We start from the raw sequence: 18,385 nt of genomic DNA, 5'->3' as shown, positions 1-18,385 counted from the left end.
TCTGACCTTCAACAGTTCATTCACATCAATAAGTTAAACTCCGACACAGACCCAGTCTCTCAAGGTGTCCCCCAAGGTTCGGTTCTCGGTCATTCTCCCCCTTGGTAACATCATACACAACCATGGTCTTCATTTCCACTGCTATGCTGATGACACCCAGCTCTACATCTCCACCTACTCCATCACCCCCACCGCCCACTCCACCATCACCAACCGCCTCACAGACATAAAGACCTGGATGAGAGCCAACTTTCTCAAACTCAACAGTGACAAATCTGAAATCCTCATCATCGGCCACAACTCACTAAAGGAATCCCACCAGAACTCCTCCCTCTGCATCGATGGCTCCACTGTTCCTGCTTCCACACATATCTGTAACCTTGGAGTCATTTTTGATCAAAACCTATGCTTTGAACTTCACGTCACTCACAGCACAAAAGACGCCTTCTTTCATCTAAAAACATCGCCCGTCTACGCCCCTCCCTCCCATCCTCGCCTTCATCACCTCTCGACTGGACTACTGACAAGCAGCCTGTATGGCACATCCACCAAAACCCTCAACAAACTACAATACATCCAGAACTCTGCTGCCCGTCTGCTCTCCCAGTCCACCAGAGACCACATCAGCCCAGTCCTTCAAAACCTGCACTGGCTCCCCATACAGCAAAGAATACAGTTCAAAACTCTCCTCACCCCTTACAAAGCCCTTCACCCTTACACACTCCCACCTGTAACCTCAGATCCACATGCTAGTTATGTGTGTTTTTTGATGTTGTTTGTTTTGTTTATAACTATAATGATGTCATCTCTCTGCCTTGTTTATATTGTTAATGCTTTTATTGTTTCTGTCTTTACCATGTAAAGTGCCTTTGAGTACCTCTTAAAGCGCTATGCAAATAAAATGTATTATTTTTATTATTATTATTTAACTCTTTCCTCACACTCTGAGTCTCTCTGATCACATGTGACATTAGATCTGATCTGAAGTCAGCAGCTGATGGATCTGAACATAGTTCTCTGACTGACTGCAGGTCAGTGTGGTGTCCACCAGGTGGAGCTGCTGCAGAGATCACTGATAGAAGGAGTGTGAGAGCAGAAGTGTGAAGAGGAAGAAGCTTCTCATGAATATCCAACCAGGACGAGTCAGTGATGAGTTATTATTATGAGCCAGTAGATGAAGCAGAACGTTTCCTCTGAGACATTTCACTGGATGAGAAACTAATCTGGAAAAAAGATCAACAGAAAACATGACGTCTGATCAACGTGTTTATTAGCTGGCTATTATGACATGAATTATTCACGTTTGATTAGTAATCATACTGTTTGGGTTACAAAAGAATCCTCTAATCTCCATAAAAATATTTCTGTTAACTATGACATCATCATCATCTTCTAATAACTTCTTCACATTTCATTCTTAAATTGTTTCTCATAAAACCAGACTTTGAAAAAGAAAACATTGTGACGTTTAACAGGATGTACTAAATATGTCATGATGTCCAGTGCTTTATATTTTACATGACGTCGTCTCCTTACATGAACTCTTGTGTTCATTCAGAGCGCTGCACGTTTCTGTCAGCAGAGAGTTTGATTTAAAGAAGCAGAGTTTAAGAGGTGAACTTCAGCTTCAGGGCCTCATGGAACTTGAGGATGTTTTCCATGGAGTCGGTCGGCACCGTCTGCTCTACCACATGACGGACTCCGCTCTCTAAAGCACGATAGTAACGCTTCACCTCCTGCAGCTCACGCTGGAGTCGCTCCTCCACCTTTTGACGCTCCTGGTGAGCTTCACTCAGCTTCATCTCATACGCTGACTCCACAGATTTGATTTCTTCCTCCAGTTTCTTCTCGTAGAACTCTCTGAGCTCTTCCTCTCTCCGCTGCAGCATCATCACCACCCCCTCGTAGGTCAAGTTGGAGTAAAACCGTCCTCCGTTGGCGTCAACCATCTCCTCCACCTTCTCCAGCAGATCCAGGACCTGTCCACGATCGTTGGCTTTGGCGTTGTTGAAGACCTGATACCTGTTTCCCACCTTCTCCAGGATCTGCTGCAGCTCAGGTCCCATCTCCTCCAGCAATCTGGATTCTGACTGGACTCTGTCTCCGTGGGTGAAGAGGATGATGGTGTAGTTCCAGGCATCCGGCCCAAAGATCTCCTCCACCTGTCTGACGGCGTCTCGTTCCTCTTCGGTGAAGCTCCCCACCTTGATGACGAGCAGGATGGCGTGGGGCCCCGGGGCCGACATGTTGATGCACTTTGAGATCTCCCTCTTCACCGTGGGCTCGGGTAAGGAGGTGTCAAAGAGTCCAGGAGTGTCGACGACGGTCAGCTGCCTGTCGAACACCTCACCTGTCTGTTTCCAGCACTGTGTGGTGACTGAGGAGAGAAAAGACATGATGGTCAACCTGAAACATCTCAGGATCCAGCAGATGATCACCAGGCTGAACCTTCTCCACCTGTTACCCCCTCCACCCATCTCCTCCTACAGCTCTAATCATTCAAACACTGACCCTTAGTGTGTGTGTGTGTGTGTGTGTGTGCGTGTGTGTGTGCGTGCGTGCGTGCGTGTGTGTGTGTGTGTGTGTGTGTGTGTGTGTGTGTGTGTGAGTGTGTGTGTGTGTTACCTGAGGAATGACTGACTGCTGCACTGAAGGCGTCTCTTCCCAGTATGGTGTTTCCACTGGAGCTCTTTCCTGATCCAGTTTTCCCAACAAGAACCATCCTCATCACTAGAACAGAAAAGAACAATTAATGTAACTATTAATGATGTTAATATACCATGTAACTATTAATGATGTTATTATACCATGTAACTATTAATAATGTTAACCATGTAACTATTAATAATGTTAATATACCATGTAACTATTAATAATGTTAATATACCATGTAACTATTAATAATGTTATATACCATGTAACTATTAATGATGTTAATATACCATGTAACTATTAATAATGTTAATATACCATGTAACTATTAATGATGTTATTATACCATGTAACTATTAATAATGTTAATATACCATGTAACTATTAATAATGTTAATATACCATGTAACTATTAATAATGTTAATATACCATGTAACTATTAATGATGTTATTATACCATGTAACTATTAATAATGTTAATATACCATGTAACTATTAATAATGTTAATATACCATGTAACTATTAATGATGTTAATATACCATGTAACTATTAATAATGTTATTATACCATGTAACTATTAATGATGTTAATATACCATGTAACTATTAATAATGTTAATATACCATGTAACTATTAATAATGTTAATATACCATGTAACTATTAATAATGTTAATATACCATGTAACTATTAATAATGTTAATATACCATGTAACTATTAATAATGTAACTATTAATATATACCATGTAACTATTAATGATGTTATTATACCATGTAACTATTAATAATGTTAATATACCATGTAACTATTAATAATGTTAATATACCATGTAACTATTAATAATGTTAATATACCATGTAACTATTAATAATGTTAATATACCATGTAACTATTAATAATGTTAATATACCATGTAACTATTAATGATGTTAATATACCATGTAACTATTAATGATGTTAATATACCATGTAACTATTAATAATGTTAATATACCATGTAACTATTAATGTTAATATACCATGTAACTATTAATGATGTTAATATACCATGTAACTATTAATAATGTTAATATACCATGTAACTATTAATAATGTTAATATACCATGTAACTATTAATAATGTTAATATACCATGTAACTATTAATGTTAATATACCATGTAACTATTAATAATGTTAATATACCATGTAACTATTAATAATGTTAATATACCATGTAACTATTAATGATGTTAATATACCATGTAACTATTAATGTTAATATACCATGTAACTATTAATGTTATTATACCATGTAACTATTAATGATGTTATTATACCATGTAACTATTAATAATGTTAATATACCATGTAACTATTAATAATGTTAATATACCATGTAACTATTAATGTTATGTTAATATACCATGTAACTATTAATAATGTTAATATACCATGTAACTATTAATAATGTTAATATACCATGTAACTATTAATATGTTAATATACCATGTAACTATTAATATACCATGTAACTATTAATATGTTAATATACCATGTAACTATTAATAATGTTAATATACCATGTAACTATTAATAATGTTAATATACCATGTAACTATTAATAATGTTAATATACCATGTAACTATTAATAATGTTAATATACCATGTAACTATTAATGATGTTAATATACCATGTAACTATTAATGATGTTAATATACCATGTAACTATTAATAATGTTAATATACCATGTAACTATTAATGTTAATATACCATGTAACTATTAATGATGTTAATATACCATGTAACTATTAATAATGTTAATATACCATGTAACTATTAATTAATAATGTAATGTTAATATACCATGTAACTATTAATAATGTTAATATACCATGTAACTATTAATGATGTTAATATACCATGTAACTATTAATAATGTTAATATACCATGTAACTATTAATAATGTTAATATACCATGTAACTATTAATAATGTTAATATACCATGTAACTATTAATAATGTTAATATACCATGTAACTATTAATAATGTTAATATACCATGTAACTATTAATAATGTTAATGATACCATGTATATACCATGTAACTATTAATAATGTTAATATACCATGTAACTATTAATAATGTTAATATACCATGTAACTATTAATAATGTTAATATACCATGTAACTATTAATAATGTTAATATACCATGTAACTATTAATAATGTTAATATACCATGTAACTATTAATGTTAATATACCATGTAACTATTAATAATGTTAATATACCATGTAACTATTAATAATGTTAATATACCATGTAACTATTAATGTTATTATACCATGTAACTATTAATAATGTTAATATACCATGTAACTATTAATAATGTTATTATACCATGTAACTATTAATTTAATATACCATGTAACTATTAATATTAATATACCATGTAACTATTAATAATGTTATTATATACCATGTAACTATTAATAATGTTAATATACCATGTAACTATTAATGTTAATATACCATGTAACTATTAATAATGTTAATATACCATGTAACTATTAATAATGTTAATATACCATGTAACTATTAATAATGTTAATATACCATGTAACTATTAATAATGTTAATATACCATGTAACTATTAATAATGTTAATATACCATGTAACTATTAATGTTAATATACCATGTAACTATTAATAATGTTAATATACCATGTAACTATTAATAATGTTAATATACCATGTAACTATTAATAATGTTAATATACCATGTAACTATTAATGTTAATATACCATGTAACTATTAATGATGTTAATATACCATGTAACTATTAATAATGTTAATATACCATGTAACTATTAATGTTATTATACCATGTAACTATTAATGATGTTAATATACCATGTAACTATTAATGATGTTAATATACCATGTAACTATTAATAATGTTAATATACCATGTAACTATTAATAATGTTAATATACCATGTAACTATTAATAATGTTAATATACCATGTAACTATTAATGATGTTAATATACCATGTAACTATTAATAATGTTAATATACCATGTAACTATTAATAATGTTAATATACCATGTAACTATTAATGATGTTAATATACCATGTAACTATTAATAATGTTAATATACCATGTAACTATTAATAATGTTAATATACCATGTAACTATTAATAATGTTAATATACCATGTAACTATTAATAATGTTAATATACCATGTAACTATTAATGATGTTATTATACCATGTAACTATTAATGATGTTAATATACCATGTAACTATTAATGATGTTAATATACCATGTAACTATTAATAATGTTATTATATGTTAATATACCATGTAACTATTAATGATGTTAATATACCATGTAACTATTAATAATGTTAATATACCATGTAACTATTAATAATGTTAATATACCATGTAACTATTAATAATGTTAATATACCATGTAACTATTAATGATGTTAATATACCATGTAACTATTAATAATGTTAATATACCATGTAACTATTAATAATGTTAATATACCATGTAACTATTAATGATGTTAATATACCATGTAACTATTAATAATGTTAATATACCATGTAACTATTAATGATGTTAATATACCATGTAACTATTAATGATGTTAATATACCATGTAACTATTAATAATGTTAATATACCATGTAACTATTAATGATGTTATTATACCATGTAACTATTAATGATGTTAATATACCATGTAACTATTAATGTTAATATACCATGTAACTATTAATGTTAATATACCATGTAACTATTAATGTTAATATACCATGTAACTATTAATGTTAATATACCATGTAACTATTAATAATGTTAATATACCATGTAACTATTAATAATGTTAATATACCATGTAACTATTAATAATGTTATTATACCATGTAACTATTAATAATGTTAATATACCATGTAACTATATATAATGTTATTACACCACGTAACTATTAATGATGTTATTAATAATATTCATAATGGATACTACACTTCTTTAATTCCTCATTTGAATTCACTTCTGGAGTTTGATACCTCTGACAGAGTTCAATGCTTCAGTAAATCATTTGGTAATTAAATTAAATTGTATTTCAGTGAATCATTATATCTCATTATATCATTATACAAACATTACGTCTCTAAAGTTGTGATGTTTGGTTTAAAGTGTTGTTTCAAACCTGGAGGATGTTCCATACTGTCTCTTCTTCTCCTCCATGTTTCTGTTCAGAGAACAAATCATTTCATTATTCAGAAACACTCAAATGACTACAATTAAAAGATGAACAAAGAAACACAGCTAACGAGAACAATAAAGGATTAAATGAATGTGTTGTGTTCTTGTGACGTCATCACACAGGTAACACATGAACCTGTACAGGTGTGATGTCATCACACAGGTAACACATGAACCTGTACAGGTCACACAGCCAACACACAGGTAAACATGAATGTGGTGTGACGTCATCACACAGTGAACCTGTACAGGTGTGACTGGTACACATGAACCTGTACATGTGACGTCATCACACAGGTAACACATGAACCTGTACAGGTGTGACGTCATCACACAGGTAACACATGAACCTGTACAGGTGTGACGTCATCACACAGGTAACACATGAACCTGTACAGGCCATGGTCCAGCCCTACACCCCCCCACCACTCCTCTCTGCTGCCTCGGGGTGACTGGTTGTCCCGTCGCTCAGAGGTCCCTGCAGCCGATCCACCCGGTCACAGCTTCTTTCTGTCCTGACCCCTCAGTGGAGGAATGAACTCCCCACTGACCTCAGGACAGCAGAGTCACTGCCCATCTTTAACCTCACCTCTTCAAGAAGTACTACCTGATAAAGAAGTACTACCTGATAAAGAAGTACTACCTGATAAAGAAGTACTACCTGATAAAGAAGTACTACCTGATAAAGAAGTACTACCCTGATAAAGCCTACTACTGATAAAGCTACTTATACCTGATAAAGAAGTACTACCTGATAAAGAAGTACTACCTTGAGCCTTCCTCGTAGCACTTATTGTATTCGTATTTGTTTACTACACTTATCCTATTCGTATTAGTCTGTTGCAATTATTGTTTTTGTAGTAACTTGCCTCTGCACTATACTTTTGCTCTGGTTTCTGCTCTTAGATGCTTGTTTAAGAAAGGAGATGCACTGATGACTTCTGGTGACTAGTAGTTCTCTTGAATACCTATGTTGAATACACTTATTGGATAAAAGCGTCTGCTACATGACTGTAATGTAATGTAATGTAATGTAATAATGTAATGTAATAATGTAATGTAATAATAATGTAATGTAATAATGTAATGTAATGTAATGTGTGATGTCATCACACAGGTAACACATGAACCTGTACAGGTTCGTTTATTCGGCCTAATGATTTATTCATATTTTCTGTTCATGGACAGAAATAAACCACTGTAAGCTATTTTGTTAGTTGCTAAGGGAAGGTTCTGAATGACCTCAAGATCGTTCCAGGAAACAGTGTTCCCTCATAATGTCTGGGGCTTTTATTGTGAAGGTGTGTCCGCCCTGTGTCATTACTTTATTATCCATAGAGAGTATAGCAACACAATGTCACCATCTTTTAAACATTCTGTGTCTAAAGATCATCCAAGAGCATTTCATCAGCATTTTGTCTATGATGATACACAAAAACACATTTATTATTACTCAGGATTTTGATAATTTAATATCCCTATATATATGTACATATGTATCTGTGTGGATTTTAACATCACGTTTCATTATTTACCTTACTGATATATTTCCACATATGATTTCTGTATAATAAGTGAGTCGCTCCATCCCATCGCTGATCAATAAGCTATAATCAGACTGACGCCATCGTGTTTGTGTCTAAAGTGAAAGTAAAGAATAAAACGTTAAAGTCGTGATCTCTGTCAGGAACCTTTGATCCTCCTCTAACTATGACGGCCCATCAACACAAGCACAGCAATACTTTCATATTAATATCAATAAACGGAGACTTAGAGCTCAAAGTAAACTCACTGGATGTTTCCTTCTCCGCCATCTCAAACACATCTATCTGCCTCTTCAAAGTAAAGGTCCACAGGACCGAACACAATACACTGCAAACGCAAAAGTCATTTCATGTTGAGAGAAATCAATAAAATATCAGAAGAAACTTCCTCTGCTGTGGAAAACATTTTAATCACAAATCTGAAAGAAAAAGACAAATCAGGGTATTTTATTTTGAAGGCCACTTCAGGAAGCATTTTAATGTGAAATGAACGGAAATATTTTATTATCTCTGGACTCAACAAATTATCTCAGAGGAACCACTCACACACACACACTCACACACACACACACACACACACACACACACACACACACACACACACACACACACACACACACACACACACACACACACACACACACACACACACACACACACACACACACACACACACTCACATCACACACACACACACACACACACACACACACACTCACACACACACACACACACACACACACACACACACACACACACACACACACACACACACACACACACACACACACACACACACACACACACACACACACACACTCACACACACACACACACACACACACACACACACACACACACACACACACACACACACACACTCACTCACTCACACACACACACTCACTCACACACACACACACACACACACACACACACACACACACATTACATTACATTACATTACATTACAGTCATGTAGCAGACGCTTTTATCCAAAGCGACTTACAGGAAGTGTATTCAACATAGGTATTCAAGAGAACTACTAGTCACCAGAAGTCATAAGTGCATCTCCTTTCTTAAACAAGCATCTTAAAGCATAAACCAGAGCAAAAGTACAGTGCAGAGGCAGATTACTACGAAAACAATAATTGCAACAGACTACTACGAATAGGATAAGTGCAGTAAACAAATACGAATTCAATAAGTGCAGCGAACTGATACGAATACAGTAAGTGCAGCAACTAATACGAGTGCAATAAGTGCTACGAGGAAGGCTCAGGGTAGTACTTCTTTACTTCTTTACTTCTTTACTTCTTGAAGAGGTGAGTTTAAAGATGGGCAGTGACTCTGCTGTCCTGAGGTCAGTGGGGAGTTCATTCCTCCACTGAGGGGTCAGGACAGGAAGAAGCTGTGACCGGGTGGATCGGCTGCAGGGACCTCTGAGCGACGGGGCAACCAATCGCCCCGAGGCAGCAGAGAGGAGTGGTGGGGGGGTGTAGGGCTTCATGGCCTGGAGATAGGAAGGAGCTGTTCCTCTCACTGCCCTGTAGGCACCAGAGTCTGTAGCTGGATGCTCCTACAGGGAGCCAGTGTAGAGAACGGAGAAGGGAAGTTGTGTGGGAGAACTTGGGTCATTGAACACCAGACGTGCTGCAGCTTTCTGGACGAGCTCCAGAGGTCTGATGGCCGACGCCGGGGCTCCAGTAGTAGTGAGTTGCAGTAGTCCAGGCGGGAGATGACCAGAGCCTGTAGAGCACCTGCACCGTCTCCTCAGGGAGGAAGGGGAGAATCCTCCTGATGTTGTAGAGGAGGAATCTGCAGGAGCGTGTGACCGATGCAATGTTTGCTGAGAGCGACAGTTGGTCGTCCAGGGTCACACCCAGATTCCTCACAGTCCCAGTTGGCGTCACCACGGCAACATCAATGGTGATGGACAGGTCTCGGTGCGGGCAACCCTTCCCCGGGAGGAACAGTAGCTCGGTTTTGTCCACTCACTCACTCACACACACACACACACACACCCACTCACACACACACACACACACACACACACACACACACACACACACACACACACACACACACACACACACACACACACACACACACACACACACACACACACACCCTAACCCTTGTCAGGCTGGTTTTTATGTGTTGGCAGTAAAGAGCAGCAATAACTACACCACTGATAATTACCTTAAAAAACTTAAGAGCTTTAGTAGATGTAACTACGCATTGTTTAAAACAACATGTTTAAAACATATTGTTTAAAACAACATGTTTAAAACAACATGTTTAAAACAACCAGCATCCGAAAAAGTGGAGCGTAAATGTGGCTAAAACTGGATAAAAATTACAATTTGTGAAAAAAGGGGGAGTGGACAAGTACACACAGCACTACACAACACAACGCTACACAACTACACACACAACGCTACACACTACACAACGCTACACAACACTACACAACGCTACACAACACTACACAACACTACACTACACAAGGCTACACAACACTACACAGCACTACACAACGCTACACAACACAACACAACACTACACAACACAACTCTACACAACACTACACAACGCTACACAACACTACACAAGGCTACACAACACTACACAACACTACACAACGCTACACAACACTACACAACACTACACAACGCTACACAACGCTACACAACACTACACAACGCTACACAACGCTACACAACGCTACACAACACTACACAACACTACACAACGCTACACAACACTACACAACACTACACAACGCTACACAACACTACACAACGCTACACAACACTACACAACGCTACACAACACTACACAACACTACACAACGCTACACAACACTACACAACACTATACAAGGCTACACGACACTACACAACACTACACAACGCTACACAACGCTACACAACATAGTTTCACTTCACACAGAGCTCTGAGAGTTTCTGTGGTTCAGTTTCAGGTGAACAGCCTGAGGCACCGTGTGGTCTGAGGGGACGGACGGCTCTCGTCTCGTTTCCGTCTTCGCTCTGTTTCATCGAGGTTATATGTGTCTCTACTCTACCTCAGATTATATTTGTAGTTTTCTCTTCAGCTGAATCTGTTTTTTACCGTCACTCAGACAGGTAAGAACTAAACTCTGTTCTCTACATGTGTGAAGGTAGAAGTGTCTTTATGTCTCTTTAACAGACGTTCTTTAGTTTAGTAGAAGAAGAACTAAACTCTGTTCTCTACATGTGTGAAGGTAGAAGTGTCTTTATGTCTCTTTAACAGACGTTCTTTAGTTTAGTAGAAGAAGAACTAAACTCTGTTCAGAGAGACAAAGATCAACAGTTTAATAAGAAGAGAAGAAATCAAATGGAAGTTTAGATTCAAACAGGAACAGCTTCCTGTATCAAGGTCAACGCTGCTGTAAGCCTGCAAATTTCCCCGCTGCGGGACGAATAAAGGATTATCTTATTTTATCTTATCTTATCTTAAGACTTTCACAATAAAAGCAGCCTAGAACAGTTAACTTTATCAAAACTCTTCACATGGAACCAGAAGGTTAGTCTAGAGTTAGTACTGCTCGAATATCAGCTGATCTAATAACAGTTTAAACCTCTTTAATCAATATTTACTGATCAATAATCAAACTCATTCTACATCTAGTTCATCAGGATTCTGTCATGTGACACAAAGTATGTCACATGTAAATAAAACCTATTGATTCTGTTTTGATCTGTTAAGAGTTTTTATTGAAGATTACGAACACACACATTATGTATATATACAGCGGGTAAAATAAGTATTGAACACGTCACCATTTTTCTCAGTAAACATATTTCTAAAGGTGCTATTGACATGAAATTTTCACCAGATGTCAGTAACAACCCAAGTAATCCATACATACAAAGAAAACCAAACAAATAAGTTCAGAAATTAAGTTATGCGTAATAAAATGGAATGACACGGGGAAAAAGTATTGAACACATGAAGAAAGGGAGGTGCAAAAAGGCATGGAAAGCCAAGACACCAGCTGAAATCTATCAGTAATTAGAAAGCAGTCCTGCCCCTTGTCAGTGCAAATTAATATCAGCTGGTTCAGTCCCAACTGATGGCCTACAAAAAGGTGTCTCATTACCAAGGTGTCACACAAGAAACATCTCATGATCGGTAAAAGCAAAGAGCTCTCTCAAGACCTTCACAACCTTATTGTTGCAGAACATACTGATGGCATTGGTTACAGAAGGATTTCTAAACTTCTGAATGTTCCAGTGAGCACTGTTGGGGCCATAATCCGGAAGTGGAAAGAACATCATTTCACCATAAACCGGCCACGGCCAGGTGCTCCTCGCAAGGTTTCTGACAGAGGAGTGAAAAGAATTATCAGAAGAGTTGTCCAAGAGCCAAGGGCCACTAGTGGAGAGCTTCAGAAAGACCTGGAATTAGCAGGTACAATTGTTTCAAAGAAAACAATAAGTAATGCATCAACCGCCGTGGCCTGTATGCACGCTCACCACGCAAGACTCCACTGCTGAAGAAAAAGCATGTTGAAGCTCGTTTAAAGTTTGCTGCACAACATTTAGACAAGCCTGTGAAATACTGGGAGGATATAGTCTGGTCAGATGAGACCAACATGGAACTCTTTGGATGCCATAATACACACCATGTTTGGAGGTCAAATGGCACTGCACATCACCCCAAAAACACCAGACCAACAGTGAAGTTTGGAGGTGGGAACATCATGGTGTGGGGCTGTTTTTCAGCATACGGCACTGGCAAACTTCATATAATTGAAGGAAGGATGAATGGAAAAATGTACCGAGACATTCTTGATAAAAATCTGCTGCCATCTAGCAGGATGATGAAGATGAAACGAGGGTGGACATTTCAGCAAGACAATGACCCCAAACACACAGCCAAGGAAACTCTCCATTGGTTTCAGAGAAAGAAAATAAAGCTGCTAGAATGGCCCAGCCAATCACCTGACCTGAATCCAATAGAAAATCTATGGAAAGAACTAAAGATCAGAGTTCATAGAAGAGGCCCACGGAACCTTCAAGATCTGAAGACTGTTTGTGTGGAAGAATGGGCCAAAATCACACCTGAGCAATGCATGCGACTAGTTTCTCCATACAGGAGGCGTCTTGAAGCTGTCATTACCAACAAAGGCTTCTGTACCAAGTATTAAATACATTTCAGTAAGCGTGTTCAATACTTTTTCCCTGTGTCATTCCATTTTATTACACATAACTTAATTTCTGAACTTATTTGTTTGGTTTTCTTTGTATGTATGAATTACTTGGGTTGTTACCAACATCTGGTGAAAGATATGTATGTATGTATATATATATATATATATGTGTGTGTATATATATGTGTGTTTGTGTATGTGTTATCACTATTGATGCATTAACAGGGAAACACACACACTCACACACACCATTGAAAGTGTGTGTTTCCTCCTCAGTGATTGACAGCTGAGGGGGCGGAGCCAGCAGAGAGGACTTCAGAAGGCAGCCATGTTGGTTCTGGTCTGGTTATTGATCTTGATGATGAAGATGAACAGTGAGGGTCGTCTCTTTCTGTCATACTCTGTTTCCACGGTAACAGTGTTTCAGTGCAGTAATGTGATAACGATGTGACCTTTGACCCCAGGTGTATCTGCAGAGACCGTCACAGCACACAGCGGGGGGGCCGTCCTGCTGTCCTCACACCTGCAGGTGTTGAAGAGCAGACAGGACGTCAGGTGGACTCACCCTCACCTGGTGATGTCACTGAGGAGCAACGTGACCACGTGTCACCACGGACGCTGCCAGCTGCTGAGCGACGGCTCACTGAGATTCAACGGCGTTCAGACCGCCGACGCAGGAAGGTACGGCCTGGAAGTGTTTGATGAAGATGGGAAGCTCCTGGTGAAGAAGCACTTCCTGCTGCGAGTGGAGGGTGAGTCCAGCAGGAAAACCACATCCACATATAATGTTCTATATATGATACATTTTATCAGTATATAATGTTCTATATATGTTACATTTCATCAGTATATAATGTTCTATATATGTTACATTTCATCAGTATATAATGTTCTATATATGTTACATTTTATCAGTATATAATGTTCTATATATGTTACATTTCATCAGTATATAATGTTCTATATATGTTACATTTTATCAGTATATAATGTCCTATATATGTTACATTTCATCAGTATATAATGTTCTATACATGTTACATTTTATCAGTATATAATGTTCTATACATGTTACATTTTATCAGTATATAATGTCCTATATATGTTACATTTTATCAGTATATAACGTCCTATATATGTTACATTTTATCAGTATATAATGTTCTATATATGTTACATTTCATCAGTATATAATGTTCTATATATGATACATTTCATCAGTATATAATGTTCTATACATGTTACATTTGATCAGTATATAATGTTCTATAGATGTTACATTTCATCAGTATATAATGTTCTATACATGTTACATTTTATCAGTATATAATGTTCTATACATGTTACATTTTATCAGTATATAATGTCCTATATATGTTACATTTTATCAGTATATAACGTCCTATATATGTTACATTTTATCAGTATATAATGTTCTATATATGTTACATTTCATCAGTATATAATGTTCTATATATGATACATTTCATCAGTATATAATGTTCTATACATGTTACATTTGATCAGTATATAATGTTCTATACATGTTACATTTTATCAGTATATAATGTCCTATATATGTTACATTTTATCAGTATATAATGTTCTATATATGTTACATTTCATCAGTATATAATGTTCTATATATGTTACATTTCATCAGTATATAATGTTCTATATATGATACATTTCATCAGTATATAATGTTCTATACATGTTACATTTCATCAGTATATAATATTCTATAGATGTTACATTTCATCAGTATATAATGTTCTATATATGTTACATTTCATCAATATATAATGTTCTATATATGTTACATTTCATCAGTATATAATGTCCTATATATGTTACATTTTATCAGTATATAATGTCCTATATATGTTATATTTCATCAGTATATAATGTTATATATATATATATGTTATATTTTCAGAATCAGAAGCTACACATACAAGGAATTTGGGTAGGTGATCTATTGGTGCGTGACAGTAAACAGTAGACATTGCAAGTATAAGACATAATAATAATAATAATAATAATAATAATAATAATAATAATAATAATAATAATAATAATAAAAAAAAAATAGAGGTATGACAATGTGCATTAAAATATGGAACAAATAAACAATTTCGAGTACCTTAAAACAAGTATGAAATTAAAGTGTCAAAGTGTATGTTAATAATTAAAAAAAGAAAATATGCACAGGGGTGTTGTCCTGGGGATGTAAGTGTCTGAGTCAGAGTCGTTCAAGGGGGCGGACAGGAGGACGACCCGGCTGACGAAGCTCCTTTGGAGGTCGGAGCTCTGGCGATTGTGGCTCCAGAGCGGCTTCTGCTGGAAAAGGGGGTAGCTGTGGGCCAGTGGGAAAGGAACTGGGGAAAGATGCGGCCCAGTGGGAAAGGAACCGGGGAAAGATTCGGCCCAGTGGGAAAGGAACTGGGGAAAGATGCGGCCCAGTGGGAAAGGAACGGGGGAAAGATTCGGCCCAGTGGGAACAGGAACCAGGGAAAGATTCGGCCCAGTGGGAACAGGAACCAGGGAAAGATTCGGCCCAGTGGGAACAGGAACCAGGGAAAGATTCGGCCCAGTGGGAAAGGAACCGGGGAAAGATGCGGCCCAGTGGGAAAGGAACCGGGGAAAGATTCGGCCCAGTGGGAAAGGAACTGGGGAAAGATGCGGCCCAGTGGGAAAGGAACCGGGGAAGGATGCGGCCCAGTGGGAACAGGAACCAGGGAAAGATTCGGCCCAGTGGGAACAGGAACCAGGGAAAGATTCGGCCCAGTGGGAACAGGAACCGGGGAAAGCTGTGGCCCAGTGGGAACAGGAACCAGGGAAAGATTCGGCCCAGTGGGAAAGGAACTGGGGAAAGCTGTGGCCCAGTGGGAACAGGAACCGGGAAAGATGCGGCCCGATGGGAAAGGTCACGTGAAGCTGGAGTAGGCCGAACTACCGACTCAGGACCTGGCGAGACGTCAGCCATTCAGATGAGCAGTGGAGACATTGGGTCGCTGGGCAGCTTGGGGAACTAACCTCTCCGTTTGCCTTGCTTCCTACTTGGGTTGGACAGGTGTCTTACCAGCTCATTACTGGCTGACCGGATAATGTGAGGCCCTCCAAAGGACAGGTGGGTTCCAAGAAACGGGTAAGGGGCTTTGGAAGGCTGAGAAGTAGGCTGGATACTGGTAGATTGGTGGCTAGCTGTTTGATGGCTAGTCGACTTGAGGCTAGTCACCTGAGTTGCAGACTGGGAGCTAGGAAGCTGGAGGCCAGCTGGCTGTAGGACTGCTGAGTGGGAGGCATGCTGGGTATCAGGTTTCTTATAATATATTTGATGCTGAGAATAGCAGTTCAGAGTCCTTCCTGTCTGTCCGTCAGCAGATAGCAGCAGCAGTATGGTGGCGTCTGTGTTGGTCTGCTGCTTCCTCCTCCTGCTGCTGCTGCTCTTCATCATCCTCTTCTTCCTCAAGAGGAGGAGGAGCCAGAGGACGAGGACAGCAGGTACAACAGCCAATCAGAGACGTACAGGTTCCTCTAAAAGACTGAGAAATAATCAATAAATTATAATCTGCTCTAATTATAATCTGCTCTAATGCTTCAGGTCCTTTGGAGGAAAATGTTTATGTGGTGATGCAACGTCACCATGGCAACAAGAGCAAAAATGAGGAGGAGGAGAAGCAGGAGTCTAATTATGGTAAAACACACACACACACACACACACACACACACACACACACACACACACACACACACACACACACACACACACACACACACAACAACAACAATGCTAACGGGAGCTATCAGATGCTAACTTGTTTCACTCTCTACAGTTTCCTGTAATCCTGTCGTTTCCATGGAAACACCAATCACAGAGCAGATGTCTGTGGATGAAGACATCTACGTGTGACGGCCAATCAGAGCTCAGCTTGTCTTCAGCGTGCTCTGCCTCACCTGGACACGACTCACCTTCAGTTTTCAGCCACCGTGTTCTACCTGTTCATGTTTCAGTTATGATTTTGATAAACAATAAAGTGAACTTGTACGTCGGCCTTTTAGACAATTCTGTTATTTTGTTCAATACAAGAAGTGCAATGAAATAAAAAGAAAAAGAGTCAGCTAAAAAACGATGGTTCAGATTCACTATTAACATCTCTGTGTTTAATCTTTTCTTTCATTTCAAATAGTTTATGTAGTTTTATTTTTTCCTACGTTTTAGTCATAATGTAAAATATTTTGTTACAGTAATGAATAAACCTTAAAATAGTCTTTAATAAACAATTTAATACAAAAAGCAAAACTAAGAAACGTGTTTCTGTTTATTTGTATGAAATCAATTAAATGATCAAACTGATCAACAGATTATCAATATATATGAAAATCATGTTGAACAAATCCTCCATTATAAAACAAAGTTAAACATCCATCCATCCATCCATCTCCTTCCTCTTATCCGGGGCCGGATCGCGGGGGCAGCAAGCTAAGGAGGGTCCTCCAGACGTCCTTCTCCCCAGCAACACTTTCCAGCTCCTCCTGGGGAACCCCGAGGCGTTCCCAGGCCAGACGAGATATATAATCTCTCCAGCGTGTTCTGGGTCTACCCCGGGGCCTCTTACCAGTTGGACGTGCCTGGAAAACCTCTAAAGGGAGGCGTCCAGGAGGCATCCTGATCAGATGCCCGAGCCACCTCAGCTGGCC

At 37.4% G+C, this 18,385-nt stretch overlaps 2 protein-coding genes across 5 annotated transcripts; one reads left to right on the top strand and one right to left on the bottom strand.

Moving 5' to 3' along the window:
- Nucleotides 1-1,260: 1,260 nt before the first annotated feature.
- LOC129113070 (GTPase IMAP family member 7-like) lies at nt 1,261-8,765 on the bottom strand. 2 transcript variants are annotated; one of them, XM_054625197.1, is made up of 4 exons: nt 8,730-8,765; nt 6,882-6,923; nt 2,626-2,730; nt 1,261-2,377 (listed from the first exon to the last, which is right to left on the bottom strand). In XM_054625197.1, exons 1-4 carry the CDS (start codon nt 8,749-8,751, stop codon nt 1,608-1,610), a joined length of 939 nt encoding a protein of 312 aa, XP_054481172.1. In that variant the 5' UTR covers nt 8,752-8,765; the 3' UTR covers nt 1,261-1,607. The 2 variants fall into 2 exon arrangements, with proteins under 2 accessions (XP_054481172.1, XP_054481173.1); XM_054625198.1 differs by lacking the exon at nt 8,730-8,765 and adding an exon at nt 8,473-8,627.
- Nucleotides 8,766-11,512: 2,747 nt separating this feature from the next.
- LOC129113835 (uncharacterized) lies at nt 11,513-17,734 on the top strand. Of its 3 annotated transcripts, none has more exons than XM_054626309.1 (7): nt 11,513-11,630; nt 13,958-14,055; nt 14,146-14,433; nt 15,621-15,650; nt 17,069-17,188; nt 17,289-17,381; nt 17,521-17,734. In XM_054626309.1, exons 2-7 carry the CDS (start codon nt 14,010-14,012, stop codon nt 17,595-17,597), a joined length of 654 nt encoding a protein of 217 aa, XP_054482284.1. In that variant the 5' UTR covers nt 11,513-11,630; nt 13,958-14,009; the 3' UTR covers nt 17,598-17,734. The 3 variants fall into 3 exon arrangements, with proteins under 3 accessions (XP_054482284.1, XP_054482283.1, XP_054482285.1); XM_054626308.1 differs by having other exon boundaries at nt 13,958-14,061; XM_054626310.1 differs by lacking the exon at nt 15,621-15,650 and having other exon boundaries at nt 13,958-14,061.
- Nucleotides 17,735-18,385: the final 651 nt, after the last annotated feature.

The sequence above is a fragment of the Anoplopoma fimbria genome, chromosome 24, assembly GCF_027596085.1.
Source record: "Anoplopoma fimbria isolate UVic2021 breed Golden Eagle Sablefish chromosome 24, Afim_UVic_2022, whole genome shotgun sequence".
Classification (NCBI taxonomy): Eukaryota; Metazoa; Chordata; class Actinopteri; order Perciformes; family Anoplopomatidae; genus Anoplopoma; species Anoplopoma fimbria.
The sequence above is the reverse complement of the archived record's forward strand: the minus strand, read 5'-3'. Positions and strand labels throughout refer to the sequence as shown.

Excerpts from the sequence above, each read along its gene's own strand:
- LOC129113835 (XM_054626308.1), top strand. The coding sequence starts at position 14,010 with ATGTTGGTTCTGGTCTGGTTATTGATCTTGATGATGAAGATGAACAGT. Across the intron at positions 14,062-14,145 it reads GATGAAGATGAACAGTGAGG|GTGTATCTGCAGAGACCGTC; the intron begins GTCGTCTCTTTC and ends CTTTGACCCCAG. Across the intron at positions 17,189-17,288 it reads CCAGAGGACGAGGACAGCAG|GTCCTTTGGAGGAAAATGTT; the intron begins GTACAACAGCCA and ends CTAATGCTTCAG.
- LOC129113070 (XM_054625197.1), bottom strand. The coding sequence starts at position 8,751 with ATGGCGGAGAAGGAAACATCCA. Across the intron at positions 6,924-8,729 it reads GGCGGAGAAGGAAACATCCA|AAACATGGAGGAGAAGAAGA; the intron begins GTGAGTTTACTT and ends TTCTCTGAACAG. Across the intron at positions 2,731-6,881 it reads CAGTATGGAACATCCTCCAG|TGATGAGGATGGTTCTTGTT; the intron begins GTTTGAAACAAC and ends TTTCTGTTCTAG.